This window comes from Mesoplodon densirostris, chromosome 13 (assembly GCF_025265405.1).
Source record: "Mesoplodon densirostris isolate mMesDen1 chromosome 13, mMesDen1 primary haplotype, whole genome shotgun sequence".
NCBI lineage: Eukaryota > Metazoa > Chordata > Mammalia > Artiodactyla > Ziphiidae > Mesoplodon > Mesoplodon densirostris.
This window is the reverse complement of record NC_082673.1, coordinates 92,007,506-92,022,428: the sequence shown is the minus strand read 5'-3', so window position 1 is coordinate 92,022,428 and position 14,923 is coordinate 92,007,506. Positions and strand designations below refer to the sequence as shown.

General features: G+C 53.3%; 1 protein-coding gene across 2 annotated transcripts; it reads left to right on the top strand.

Annotated features, from left to right (window-relative positions):
* Positions 1–4,899: 4,899 nt before the first annotated feature.
* On the top strand, positions 4,900–14,618 carry LOC132500867 (zinc finger protein 251-like). Of its 2 annotated transcripts, XM_060116185.1 has the most exons (4): positions 4,900–5,301; positions 5,718–5,830; positions 6,237–6,350; positions 10,831–14,618. In XM_060116185.1, exons 1-4 carry the CDS (start codon positions 5,269–5,271, stop codon positions 10,853–10,855), a joined length of 285 nt encoding a protein of 94 aa, XP_059972168.1. In that variant the 5' UTR covers positions 4,900–5,268; the 3' UTR covers positions 10,856–14,618. The 2 variants fall into 2 exon arrangements, with proteins under 2 accessions (XP_059972168.1, XP_059972166.1); XM_060116183.1 differs by lacking the exon at positions 4,900–5,301 and having other exon boundaries at positions 5,767–5,830.
* Positions 14,619–14,923: the final 305 nt, after the last annotated feature.

Sequence of the window (14,923 nt, the reverse complement as noted above, 5' to 3'; positions counted from 1 at the left end):
AGGCCCCGCCCGGGGAGCTTCCGGTGCCGCTCTAGGCGCGCAGAGACCAGCTGGCCTCTCGGTGGTACGGACCTCCGGCCGGCCGCGGGCGGCATGGAACCCGGCAGGGAACCGGGCAGGGGGCAGAGCAGGACGGCATCTCCCGCGCCCCCGTAGCCTTGAGCGCCGCCTGCCCGCCAAGTGTGAACGGCTGACAGGGGTTGTGTCTCTCGGGAGCTGTAAATGCTGGCGTTGAGAACCAGGCGGAGCTCCCGGCGCCCAGCGGCCCCGGGCCCCAGGGCGTGCGTCCTCCCTCCGCCTTCGGGCACGGGCCGAGGGCCGCTCCTCAGAGAGGCGAAGCCTGGTGTGGCGCGGGCCGCCGAGGGCTTCCGCCTCCTTCCCGCGGCGGGCAGCGCTTCCCGAGCCTTCCCGCAGAGGCTCACTCCAAGCCCACGAGGAATGTCCCCCAACATCTCCCTTCTACGGACCAGGGACTGAAGCTGGAGAAGCCAGGTCACTTCCTCGAGGTCACACAGCTAGTGAGTGGCCAGGCCGACCGCCTCGAGGGCCACACTCCTGCCCTGGTCGTGCGTTTGGCCCTGCGGGAGCAGGAATGGCCGCTGGGGACAGTCGCGGGAAATCCCGCTGATTCCCGCCCCCCCCCCCCCGCCACGGGTGGAAAAGCATGCCTCCAATTTCCAAACCCAAAGCCGAGCAAAACACAATCCAGCTGGACCTGGGGAAGGGCAGTATTCACAAGCACCAGCTCTGTCAGGGGGTGAGATGCAAGGAGCAAGCGAGGGGGTCATTACAATAAGCAGTGCCAAAGAGAGGCCCTGGGCCCTGAGGAAGTGCTGCTGACGGCCACCCAGAGCACACACACACCTCTCTGCACAGCAGGGAAAGCTTCTTGGAGGAGGAGGCCTGAGAGGAGAGAGGGATGTCTCTTAACAAAACATGGACAAGATCTGTATGCTGCAAATTAAAAGATGCTGATGAAAGAGATCAAAGAAGAACGAAATAAATGGAGACATTATCATATTCATGGATTGGAAGACTCAACATAGTAAAAATGTTAATTTTTCCCGAATTAATCTAAAGGTTTAATGCAATTCCTATTGAAATTCCAGAAAGAATTTTAGTAGACACAGATAAGCTTATTCTAAAATGTATATGGACAGGACAGGCCCTAGAGTAGCTTAAAAATTCTTGAAAAAGAAGAATAAAATGGGAGGACCACCACCTGATTTTAAGACCTACAATATTGCTGCTGTAATCAGGACAGTGTGGCATTGGTGGGGGGATAGACACCTAGGTCTATGGATCAGAATAAAGAACCAGGCACAGATCCCACACAAATATACCCAGAGGGGCTTCCCTGGTGGCGCAGTGGTTGAGAGTCCGCCTGCCGATGCAGGGGACACGGGTTCGTGCCCCGGTCCAGGAGGATCCCACATGCTGCGGAGCGGCTGGGCCCGTGAGCCATGGCCACTGAGCCTGCGCGTCCGGAGGCTGTGCTCCGCAACGGGAGAGGCCACAGCAGTGAGAGGCCCACGTACCGCAAAAAAAAAAAAAACAAAAAAAACAAAACACAAATATACCCAGAGGACTTTTGACAAAAGTACAAAAGCAATTCAATGGAGACTTCAGTTGATAATAACGTATCAATGTCGGCTCATCAACTGTTTAAAAAAAAAAAAAGAAAAGTAAAACAGCCAAACGTATTTTTTTGTTGTTAAACTTTCGTCAGTATTATTAATAAGCAACAGTCCCTCTCAAATACCTGTGGGTGGTGCAAAGTCAAGAGAAATTTCATTTTCTACTCAAGACCAAGATTTGCTCTTTATTTGAGAACCTTACGTTGTTTTGCTTAAACTTTTTAGGTTCTTCTAGAATCTAAATTAAATCTACTTTCTTTAAAGCACTTAGCATTCCCATCACGTGTTCAAGGGCAGTTACAAGGTCATATGTGACATGTTTTTCCAAGATGTTTCATCTTTGGGCAGATCCAGAAAATCTTGCATATAATCTTTTGATTGTTCCAGAGAATGTCATCATGATCAGCACAATTGAGGTCAGGTCTTCCAGTGACATGACACATAACACAAAAAAATACTTCTAGATTTTTGGCCAAATTTCTGACTTCTACACAGCTTTACCTTCTCTAACCATGTCAGTGCCAGTAACACCTACTTGCCCTTGGTAATTTTTTAAATCAATGCCTAAAATGGTAAGTTTCTTTTTTTCAGTCCTTTCCTTAAGTCAAATGAGTGTTTCATCTAGACCTACCTATATGCAAATTCAAGAGCGGTGTGAATTAATATTACAAAATATTTCTCAGCCACTATTGCAAGTACTGCACTAATTCCTGAGTACTGCTGGAATCATAGATTGGAACGGGAAGAAAAGCAAGAAAGATCTGACCCATTAGTTAATTTATCGTTTTTCATACCTAAGTGCCTCCACTGCTCAACTTCCCCTGCACAACCCGCAGATCTTTGTGGTCTTCAAAAAATTCTCTTAAGAGGGGACTTCCTTGGTGGTCCAGTGGGTAAGACTCCACGCTCCTAACACAGGGGGCCCAGGTTCAATCCTGCATGCCACAACTAAGAAGTCCACATGCCGCAACTAAAGATCACACATGCCGCAGCTAAGACCCGGCACAGCCTAAATAAATAAATAAATATATTTTAAAAAATTCTCTTAAGGGGATGAAAAGGCAAGCTGCAGACTGGGAGAAAATATTTGCAAATCACATATCTGACAAAGTATTTGTATCTGGAATATATGAAGAATTCTCTAAACAGTAAGAAAACAAATAATTCAATTAGAAAATGGATAAAAGATTTGAACACACAGTTCACCAAAATATATATATACAGATGGCAAATAAGCGCATTAAAAAATATTCAACATCATTAGCCATAAAGGAAAATGCAAGTTAAACCCATAATGAAATATCTATCAGAACACATCTCTCAGAATGGCTAAAATTAAATACAAATAGTGACAATACTAAATGCTGGTAAGGGAGTGGACCACTCCTACGTTGCTGGTGTGAACATAAAAAAGAATTCTAGAAAAGAGTTCAGCAGTTTATTGTAAAGTTAATCATATACTTGTCACATGACCCAGCAATTGCATTTATTGGGTATTTATCCTACAAAAATAAAAAAGGTATGTTCACACAAAAGCCTGCACCTGAATGTTCATAGCAGCTTTATTCACAACTGCCAACTGTCCTTCAACAGGTGAATGAACAAACAAACCCAGGTCCATCCACACCGTGGGAAACAACTCTGCAACCAAAAGGAACAAACTTTTGATGCTACGTGGGCGGATTACAGGGCATTATACTGAGTGAAAAAGCCAGTCTCAAAACGCTGCATACTGTATGGTTCCAGTTATACGACACTCTTGCAGTGATGACATCATAGTGATGGAGACCCAGGGTGGTTCCCAGGAGTTAGAGTTGTGGGGAGGTGTGACTATACAGAAGTACCGTAAGGGCGTTTCTCTGTGGTGATGGAGCAGGGCTGTGTCCTGATTATGGTGGTGGTTACAAGAATCCATACATGTGACAAAATTTCAAAAAACTACACACCCCCTCCCAAAATAAAGAGTGCGTGCAAAACTGATGAAATCGGTTAAGGTCTGTACATGAGTTAATACCATCCTCAATTTCCTGGTTTTGACAATGTAAGATGTTTTTATTGGGAAAAGCTGAATGAAAAGAACATGGGACCTCTCTGTAGTACTTTGCAAATTCTTGTGAGTCTAAAATTATTTCAAAATAAAAAGTTGAAGTTAAAAAAACAAAACATAGGGCTTCCCTGGTGGCACAGTGGTTGAGAGTCCGCCTGCCGATGCAGGGGACACGGGTTCGTGTCCCGGTCCAGGAAGATCCCACATGCCGCGGAGCGGCTGGGCCCGTGAGCCATGGCTGCTGAACCTGCGTGTCCAGAGCCTGTGCTCCGCAACAGGAGAGGCCATAGCAGTGAGAGGCTCGCATACTGCAAAAACAAAACAAAACAAAACAAAAAAACATAAGTTATAGTTAGTGAGTATAAAGATGTATGATAAAAAATTATATAGGGCTTCCCTGGTGGCGCAGTGGTTAAGTATCCACCTGCCAATGCAGGGGACACAGGTTCGATCCCTGGTCCATGAAGATCCCACATGCCATGGAGCAACTAAGCCCATGCGCCACAGCTACTGAGCCTGTGCGCCACAACCTCTGAAGCCCACGTGCCTACTAGAGCCCATGCTCTGCAACAAGAGAAGCCACTGCAATAAGAAGCCCACACATCCCAACGAAGAGTAGCCCCCTGCTCTCCGCAACTAGAGAAAGCCCGTGTGCAGCAACGAAGACCCAATGCAGCCAAAAATAAATAAATTTATTTATTAAAAAAAAAAAAAAAAAAAAAAAGACAGAGCTGTGTCAGTGCCAAGCGCAGATCCTGGGAGACAGAGGTGCCTGTGTGTGACTATCAGGCCCTCCGAGGTCGCAGCCCAGGGCGGCACCCGCCAGGCGGTGGAGGGGATGCGGACTGTCCTAGGAACAGCAGGGTCCGGAACAGGTTCCTAAGTCTGCCTTAGAAAGAGTCTCAAGTTGATTCCCAAGTTCATTCAGATCCACGGAACCAGAACTGCCTCAGCAAAGGCCCGAAACCTGTGCCTTCAGCAAGCGTCCCAGGTGATCCAGCGCAAGTAACCGAAGGAGGCGGGGCCTGGGCGCGCACGCGCGGAGGGGCTGCAGGGCTTGGTGCCTGTGGAGCAACCCAGGAGGAGGAAAGGGGCCTGAAGGAGGCGGGGCCTGAGAACCAGTCCGGGGGCGGGGCGGGGCGGGCCTGCAGAGACAAAGATGGGGAGGAGCCGAGCGGGAGCCGCCCCGCTCATCGTGCGCGTGCTGGGGCGGCCCAGTTCGGGGTTTGGGCTACGGCGGTGAGTCCGGCGCGGCGCCGCTCCGACCCCGCTGAACCGCGGAGCCCGGGAGCTGTAACCTCGGCCCAGGCAGGCCGGGCGGAGTGGTGGTGGGTGGGCTTATCCCGCTTGCCCGCGCGGCGCCCACCCAGCTCCCCTGCTTTATTATGGGTTGACCCGCGCGCCCGGGTCCTCACGTCAACGCAGAGCGTCGGCGTCCCCGAGAAGCACCTGTCCCGGCCAGCCTCGTAGCTGACGCCGCTGAAGGGCCGGGGCTGGGTCCGGACCCCCCGGCCCGCCGCCCTCCCCGGCCGGCTCTCCTCTCTGCAGCCCTCTGCCCTCGCCTCGGAGGGACCGGGAGCCGGCATGGCGGGCAGCTCCCCGGCCGCCGGGCCCCAGGTGAGCGCGCCTGCCCCCCGGACCTGGGCTCCTTGCCCCCCGGAAGGTCTTTCCGCGGAGCCCGCCGCACCTGGGAACCTGAGTCCCAGGTCCTCTCCAGGACGAGGGGACTCACTGGGGCGTCCCTCGCCCCTCCCCTTTTTTCCTCCGGGGCCTCCCTGAGGCTGGGGAGGGACCCTCACCAAGGAAGACGGTAGGGAGCAGGTTGGGGGATGGAGGGTGGAGAGAAATAGGGCCAGCTGGACAGGTTGGGTTGAGGGCTGTTATTAGGGGGTCCCTGGCAGGCAGGGAGGGTACCTGGGACGGGATCCAGGGGTCCCACACGCCTGCTAGTGAGCCTTCTGCCTCCCCCACCTTGAATGCCCGCACCCCGTCCTGAGGTGGTGACCCCACGGGCAGCACCAGTGTTGTTGCAGGGCCTGCTGACCTTTGGGGGCGTGGCTGTGCACTTCACCCAGGAAGAAGGGGCACGTCTGGGCTCTATACAGAGCCGTGATGCTGGACACTTACAGGAACCTGGCCTCCCTGGGTGAGGTGTCTCAGCCCCACGCCTTCCCTCTTCCCCACCCCCAGCCCACACTCAGAGCTCAGGTGGGATCCCAGAGGGGCCAGGCTGGCTGTGACTCCAGGACCAGAGCCAGGGCATTCTGCTCCCAGGCCCAGGGGACAGGTGGGGTTTCTGGACCCATCCCCGGGGCAGGGCCTTTCCCAGCACTTTGCTGCTGGGTGACTAGAGTGTCCACTTCTCTCACAGCTGTGGACCTCGGCTGAGCCCACATCCCTTCCCTGCTCCCTGTCCCCCTCAGCCTCCTGGGGAGACCCCCTGTTTCCAAGCCTGCATCCTGGGTCCAGCTAAACCCCAGTCCCAGGCTACCCCTGGGGCAGGAAGCCAAGGGTGCCGTAGCGCTTCAGTTCACCCATTTCCTCTCGGGCAGGAGTTCCAGGATCCAAACCAGATCTGATCTCCCAGCTGGAGCAAGGAAAGGAGCCCTGGGGCTCGGACCTGCTGGGGGCCCAGGAAGGAGAGACCACAGGAGACCCCAGCACAGGTGAATGAGGGGTGCTGCGGGCCTCAGGTTGTTCAGTATATATGCTCAGTACACACAGCCAGTGTCGTGAACGGTCAGACAGAAGGAGAGTCACACGGTTGTCCCCGTGGGACGAGCTATCAGTCAGAACCCTCAACTGCAAGGAATCGAAAACCCAACCTAACGGGCCAAAGTTGCGGGGAGACCCTTGGCTCAAGTCCTGAAAGTTGGGGGTGGGGTTGGTTCTCTGCGCTGTGGGTCTCAGGCTCCAAATGATGCCGTTGGCACAGGGGTGAAAGCCAGAATATTTAACGTTGGTTAGGTCAGACATCCAGCCTCCAAGAACAGCTGCTGGCCATGTGTGGTAGTGGCCCGCTGGTGACCATCGCACCATCAGGACACGTCTGTCCACCTGCCGTTAAACAGAAACTTCTGTTCTCTATTTCTCACAGCAGCACTTCCAACACCAAATGTAGGGGGGTTCCTCACACCAACCAGTCTCCACGTCTCTGCACATCAGCTGGGTGTCCTACAATTTAGTTCTGACACTGACCACCCGGAGTTAGTGCAGACCCGTGAAGGGCTCAGTCCCACGAGACCACCCCCACTTCAGGTGCCAATCACAAGCCAGGCTGGCACCTGTGCTTCTGATCGACCAGCTGTAGATTGGAGGTTCCCACGACCCCATCCTTGGGCTTGATTAATACTCTAGAACAGCTCAGAACTCAAGGAAACACTGTACTTAACAGTTACTGGGGAGTTACTGGTTTATTATAAAGGACACAACTCAGGAACAGCCCAGTGGAAGAGAGGCACAGGGCAAGGTCTGGGGAAGCCGTGCAGAGCTCCCACACCCTCTCGAGGCGTGCTCACTCCCCAGCACCTCCACGTGGTCACCAACCCAGAAGCTCTCCGAACCCCTTTGCGTAGGGTTGTTACGGAGGCTCCACCGCATGTGTGTGATTGATCAAATCATTGGCCACTGGGGATTGAACCCGGTCACTAGCCCTTCTCCCCTCCTTGGAGGTCTGGGGCTAGGACAGAACGTGTTTCAGGTTTTGCAGGCCATGCAGTCTCTGTCGCAGAGCCAAAGGTTCTAGTAAGCGGAAGCAAAACTGCTGCATGTGGGTCCCGGGGCGGATGGCCCTGACTCCTCGTACACCTGCTGTTGGGTGAGTGCCTGTGCACCCCACGGGCGGCCACAGCTGGTTCCTCAGCAGAACCTTGGCAGGTTGCATCAGGCTGCTACCTCTAGTGATGCATATATGGGAGGACCAGTATTTTGGAGGCCCTGTACCTCCTGTTTTATCTCCTTTGCCACAAGATAGATCCCTTGATCTAAAGCTGTGACCTGTGGCTCCGACGTCCAGAAACCAGGGGTGGGCCCTAGAAGCAGGGTGCTGACAAAGGTGCTTCAGGCAGACCTGTGTCTGGAGTACGTATCAGTGTTGGTCAGGACCAGCCACTGTCCCCTCCAGGATGGAAGGTCCTGTGTGATTAACTTGCCCACAAGCACTGGTCAGTCTCCTGCAGGTTTCACATTGAGGATTCAGCCTTGGCTGCTGACAGGTCACCTGTTCAGTGGGGACAGCAGCTAGAGGGGCTTCCACAAGAAGGAGCTATGTATGTCCCCTCCCTGCACTGGGGTTCCTCTTCCCATGGGCTCATGTGTTCAAACTCTGGTGACCAAGGACAGAGGCTAGCTGATATCCACAGGACAGGCCGTCCTGTCCCCTGGTCCCTGAGTGCCTTCCCCACAGTGGATCTGTACACTGTCCATTGCACGCCTCTCCCCAGGTGTGACCTTGCCCTGGGATTCACCTGCATCCTCACCTTGGAGCTGGCGAGCAGGCACCCTACCCTGAGCTCTGCCCCTGGGAGATTGCCCCGTCCCTGGCCAGGTTTGGAGCCCACCCAGGCTGGTAGTGGGCCCTGGATCACCTGGTTGTTGGGGTCCCAGGGAGGCCCCGGGGACAAGCTGAGACAGCTGCTGGTGTCAAAGAGATAAGTGACGTGAGGACCCGGGCCCTCACTCCGATGACTAATTGTGTCTTCTGGACCTGCCAGGCCTGTTTAGATGCATCTGCCTGTAACCTGTCTGCTGGTGGCCGCTCTGACCACATGGTCATTTTCTGTCCCTTGTCCGGTCTCTGCAGAGCCCAGCGGCACATCACACGCCACTTTTGAAATGGCAAGTGTGTCCTTGCCCGGAATCTAAGCGTGGCACAGCTGGCCAGGGACTCCACGCAGGGTCCCGTGGCTCCTGTCCCCTCGCAGCTGGGACCTGAGGCACAGCCCTGGCTTTTTTCCAGGCCCTGCTCGACACGAGCAGCCTCTGGGTCACCCACTGACAGTCTCCCCGGTGTGGCGTGTCTCCCGGAGGAAGGAGAGCGAGGTCACCTGGGCCTCTCGCCATAGACTCGGCGTGGCCCTGGCCCTTTGTAGGTTCTGCCCCACCCTCTGCCATGCAGGCATCTTTCTAGGGTATCTGGAGCACGTAACACTTCAGTGCGTTCACTGCATCCAGTTGGCATGAGGTCATCAACACAGTGACTGCCGGCCCGCTGGGGATGAACACATTGGCCAAATTGAGCGTCCCTTCCCGAGGGCAAGGGGCTGCTGCTCTGCCCATCACAGGCGCCGCGTCTGGCCCAGCAGCTGAAGCCAAGCCTACACTTGGGCAAGCTCCCAGTGGTTCCCAGCAGCAGGCGTGAGCCATCGGCTGGTTCATGGGCCACACAGGTGGACCGGATGGGGCTGTGGGGGAGCCACCGTCGCTGCATCCCTCTGCTCTGAGGTGGCCGTGTGCGCACAGCACAGCTGCTGGTTGAGGACCTTGGCCGGGGCTGGGGGCAGTTTCTGGGGCTTCCACTTGGCCCTTCCCAATATAATGGCTCTTACCCCTCAGGTCAGGAGACTGATGAGAAGGTTCTCCCCGCTGCTAAGTGCATCCATCCCGATGAGGCCCTGCAAGTGGGTCCGTGACTTGGTTCCCCACCCCTTTTGTCACCCAGCTTCCATATGCCCAACTCTAATGGCATTCTGGGGCCCTGTGTTCAGTGTCGGCTCAAATCCTGTATCCAGCAGCCTTCCGGGTGTGGGCATCCCTCTTTTCCCAGCGTTCAGCTCTTTGGGAAGGAGAGTATCTGTTGTGCTAACTTGCAGGAGGTTTGTCTCAAGGGCACCCAGCTTTGTCAGCGGGCCCCAGGTCTGAGAACTGCCCAGATCTGGGTGAGGGATTGGGCTCTCCAGCATGGCGGCTGATTTTAGCCTTCCCCTCCCCATCTCTTGGCCTTTCCTGGTTCTACAAGTCAAGCAGCAGCCTGGCCAGCTGCTCACTGTCTGGCACACCGAGATCGATTACCCATCGCCAAGTATCTCCACCCCGTGCCCCAGGGTCCCGCTCCTCCCCTCTCCGGGCCTTAATCTCCACCAAGGCGATGGGCCAGCCTGTGTCTTCAGAAGCCTTGGTGTTCGGCCTTATGGCTAAGCGTGTGCCCCACAGTCAGCACAGCCACAGTGGGAGCTGAGGCTCTAGCCTCTGGCTCTCGGCCTCCCCTGGGGGTGGCTGCCCTGAGCCTGTCAATCTCCTCAATGCCGTCCAGGACATTTACAAAGGACAGGCGACCCCATGGGCCTCCCGAAGACCACTGCCCCACGTGGCTAGAGGGCAAGAATGACCACGTAACCCCGCGCCCCCCTCTGCCCTGCCTCCAACTACCGCCGCCAAGGCCCTGGCCTCCTGATGCTGTGCCAGCTTTCTCACCCCAGCCCTGCACTAGAGGCCTGTGGGCCTCTGAGCAGCGGGGCCTGGTTGCAATCCCTCCCCCGGCCCCCCGCAGTACCAGTCATCGCAGTTTGGGTCCCCTTGAGCACAGAGCCTGAGAGTTTGGGGTATAGATGGTGTATTTGGAAGGCAGCAATTTTGGAAGCAGGCGAGAGGGAGCAGGGAGACAGGAGAGCGAAGTCAGTATAGAGTTGCCCCTGCAAGTGTGCGGAGCACGACAGCTCCAGGACCGTGACCGCTGACAGGCTGCAGGAGGCGTCTGGGATTGTCCATCAGAGCGAGGGAGATGGGACACTTGTCCTCTGTTCCCACCCCCGGGGTGGTAGCTGTCATGCAGTGTGGGCTGGCAGCACAGAGCTCTGGAGAAGGATTGAGGTGCACCTGTGCCCCAGAGGATGCTGGCAGTCAGAGCTCTGCAGAGCTGTCTGCTGCAGCGAGGAGGCCGAAATCCGAGAGAGGCAGGCGGCCTGGCATAGTGTGCTGGCAGTCTCAGCTACAAGCTTCCACTAAAAAGAGGTGGGGAGGAAACGGGACACAGGAGGGAAGGTCCGTGGAGGAGGTGAGCACATGAGCACAGCCAGTGAACCTGGGGTCACCTGTGAGACACCCCACGGAGAGGGCTGGCGCGTGGAGCCCGTGCTCCTGGGCACGGAGGGGGTCCCAGGTGGGCCTTCTCAAACAGAGTAACACATAGGCCCTTTCTCTTCGTTTCAGATTCCAGCCGGGGGTCTTTGCGTAAGCAGGTGATGGCGAGGGTGAAAATGACTCAAGCCTCAGAGCCTCCAGAAGCATCTGGAAGGTTCTCAGGGGGTGGGCCTCCAACACTGGTCTGCAGAGAAGCCACCGGGCACGAGGGCAGGCTAGGGAGCCTTGAGAACTTCCTTTTCCAGGAGAGACAACCACACAGAACCTACTGGACCATCTCCAAAGCAGAAGGTGCCCAGAAAGGCGGTAAGTGGGGACCCAAACTTCTCCGCAGCCCGCGCCCCGGGGCCCGTGAGAGAAACACGAAACGGCAGTGAGCCCAGACGTGCGAAACGTGCGCCAAGAGCTTCCGGTACCTCTCGCGCCTGGTGAGACACCGGGCCACGCACAGCGGCGAGAAGCCGCACGCGTGCGGGGAGTGCGGCCGCGCATTCAGCCAGCGCTCGCACCTGGCGCAGCACCGCAGCGCGCACGCGGGCCAGAAGCCGCACACCTGCGGACAGTGCGGCCGCGCGTTCACGCGGCTCTCCACGCTGCACCGCCACCAGCGCGTCCACAGCGGCGAGAAGCCCTTCGGGTGCCAGTGGTGCGGGAAGCCCTTCAGTTACAGCACCCTCCTCGCCCAGCACCAGCGGATCCACACCCGAGAGAGGCCGTTCCAGTGCGCGAGGTGCGGGAAGAGCTTCATCTGGAAGTCCAGCTTTCGGAACCACCAGAAATCACACCTGTGCAGCGAGGCAGCGTGGACCTCTGTAAGCTAAGCTCTGGAAGCAGCCGCTGGAGGGGAGAGCTTGGGACTCGCTGCTACTCCAAGGAGCGCCCCAGAAGGATGTCCCCGGGCACGTGCAGCAGTGCCAGAGCGAGACCAGCACGAGGGACCGGGTTGTTTCTCCACCCGCGATCAACTTGTACATTTCGGGTCCTTCCCATGACAGGGGGGTGGCCCAGGCCTGCCTGCCCCGGCGGGCACCGCCCGATAGCCTGCTGGGTTCCGCGTGGCTGTGGCACTTCTTGGACAAATTGATGGTTTGAAAGTCACTATTTTCAAGTGCATCCAGATTTTACTTTTGAAACTTAAAACGTAGGTCTTTGTCTCTATTTGCATCATAGATGGGTTCTAAACGCCTCTGAAATCCAGATGGGCTACAGAGCTTTTGGATAATCAATCTTTCATCACACAGCAGCCCTGAGCACCTGGCGAAGGGCATGGGTAGGTCACATAACTCTAGTCATCATTTGGTTCTGGCTTGTTATTTTTGGATGCTGATTTGTTGCAGGAGGATGTGATTGGTCCACTTAGGGCCGTTTAGCCCTTGCGCTGTTGGCACTGGCTTTACTCACTCAGCTTCACTTTCCTGTATGCTCACTCTTTGCTTGTGTCAGCCCATATGAAACACTGAGTGTGCATGTCATTTGAACTGTTCTTTTTTTCCAGCCAGTTCTTCCATACAGAATAGGTTTGCATAGTATGAATGCTTTCTATACAATAATAACATTAAAAACTATTAAAACACATGGAGGAAATATGAGACAACAGATATAAAAGAAGCCACTGGTCATGAAACACAGAAGGTCCATAGGAAAGTTAGTTTGCAAATGCTGCCCACGCACCGGGGGCCAGGGAGGAGGCTGTGCCTTTGTGTCCTGTGACCACCCACTGAATTCTTATCATTCCCGGATACATCATACCACCACTTACAGGCTGAGCGTCACCATGTCTAATGAAACTCCAGCCATTTTCCTACAGACATATTCAATAACTTAATTACAGAAGCAATACGTGATCATTTGAGGGAACATACAAATATATAGATATAAGATAAAATAAAATATGGGACTTCCCTGGCGGTTCAGTGGTTAAGACTCTGCTTCCACTGTAGGGGAATCTCCAATCCCTGGTTGGGGAACCAAGATCCCACATGCCATGCAGTGTGGCCTAAATAAATAAATAAATAAATAAATTTAATTAAGTAAAATATAACAGGAAGTTTTATTTTGACTCATATTGGTGCTGTAGGAACCCAGTAAACTGACAATGAAAAGGGGGGATTTGGGTGTTGCCCACAGTGTTTCACCCAAACTATGTAGATTCAAAGCTGTAACAGAAGAAAACTTTTCCTGAACTAAAGGAATATCTGATTTCAGTACTGAAAGACCCGATTGTGCACTAAGAAAAAAATAGAGAACACAAAGTCTAATGAAATGACTGAACCACAAAGATAAAATACTGTACAAACATCCAGGAAAAAGTAGGTCACCAACAGAGGAAAAAAGTCAGTTTGCCCCAGACTTTAATGAACAAAGACTGTAGCTCTTTCCGTATTTATTTCCTTGATGTGTCGTAGTCATATTTTATTTATTTATTTATTTATTTATTTTATTTTGGCCGCGTGTGGGGCATGCAGGATCTTAGTTCCTGGTGCCCCCTGCAGTGGGAACTTTGAGTCTTAACCACTGGACCGCCAGGGAAGTCCTACAATCATGTTTTAAAGCTCATTTCCTTTCTCTTCCCTTTACCTCTTTCCTACTAGTGTGTGATCACAATAGTTAAATTCAAATTAAGTTCATAAGATGCAAAAAATATGATGGAATCTTGCCAGAAATAAAGGAGACGACATGGCTCCGAAACACTACTATGTGAAACAGGATGCAATTAATGAACCAGACACTGGATTATCTTCCTTTGGGGAGGGGGAGGGAGTGGTTTCAGAGCTATGTAATAATTGCATTATGTTGGAATGGTTTGAGAGGAAGTTTTGAAATTGCTTTTCGAGGAAATGTGCTTATGTGGATATCAGGTTTTCAAGGGGTGGATTGTAATGAACATCTCTTGGTTCAGCCCATCCCACATCCATCCCCTCCTCCTTTCTTTTTGTAAGAGCACCTCACCTTTGGTTTGCAGCACTTCCTAGGATCTGTTGTAGGAAGTCACAGTGGTGGTCTCAGTCTGGGTGCACCCCCTCCCGTGGCCACTGGTCAACCCAGGAGGAAGCTAAGGCAATCAGACCCTCCCGTCCAGTCCATCACTGAAGGGAAAGGTGTGTATATATCTCATGTCATCTGTGAATAGTGATGGATTTACTTCTTTCCAATTTGGATGCCTTTTCTTTTTCTTGCCCAGTTACTCTGGCTAGAAATTCCAGTACAATGTTGAACAGAAGTGGCAAAAATGGATATTCTTGTCTAATTTCTTACCTTAGGGGGAAAGCTTTCAGTCTTTCATTCATTGAGTATGATGTTAGCTGTGGGTTTTTCATAAATGCCCTTTATTAAGTTGAGGAAGTTCTCTTCTATTCCTAGTTTGTTGAGTGTTCTTATCATGAAAGGGTGTTAGATTTTGTCAAATGCTTTACCTGCATCAGCTGAGATGATCATGTATTTTTTTCTTTTTGTCTTTTTTTAAAACAATTACAAGGCATTGTTTTATTTTATTTTTTTATTATTTATTTAAAAATTTTTTGGCTGTGTTGGGCCTTTGATGCTGCACGCGGGCTTTTCTCTGGTTGCGGCGAGTGGGGGCTACTCTTCGTTGTGGTGCACAGGCTTCTCATTGCGGTGGCTTCTCCTGTTGCAGAGCACAGGCTCTAGGCGCACGGGCCTCAGTAGTTGTGGCACGCGGGCTCAGTAGTTGTGGCTTACAGGCTCTAGAGTGCAGGCTCAGTAGTTGTGGCGCACGGGATTAGTTGCTCCGTGACATGTAGGATCTTCCTGGACCAGGGCTCGAACCCGTGTCCCCTGAAGTGGCAGACGGATTCTTCACCACTGCGCCACTAGGGAAGCCGTCTTTGTCCTTTTAATGTGGTATATTATGTTGATTTTTTTTTTTTTTTTTTTTTTTTTTTTCAGTACGCGGGCCTCTCACTGTTGTGGCCTCTCCTGTTGTGGAGCACAGGCTCCGGACACGCAGGCCCAGCGGCCATGGCTCACGGGCCTAGCCACTCCGCGGCATGTGGGATCTTCCCTGACCGGGGCACGAACCCGTGTCCCCTGTATCAGAAGGCGGACTCTCAACCACTGCGCAACCAGGGAAGCCCATTACGTTGATTTTTTATTTGAATATTGAACCATCCCTTGCATTGCAGAAATAAATCCCACTTAGCCA

Bases quoted from the DNA above. Each gene is read 5' to 3' on its own strand.
- LOC132500867 (XM_060116183.1), top strand. From the start codon at position 5,797: ATGCTGGACACTTACAGGAACCTGGCCTCCCTGG. The intron at 5,831-6,236 runs GTGAGGTGTCTC...CCTCTCGGGCAG, and splicing joins CAGGAACCTGGCCTCCCTGG to GAGTTCCAGGATCCAAACCA. The intron at 6,351-10,830 runs GTGAATGAGGGG...TCTTCGTTTCAG, and splicing joins CACAGGAGACCCCAGCACAG to ATTCCAGCCGGGGGTCTTTG.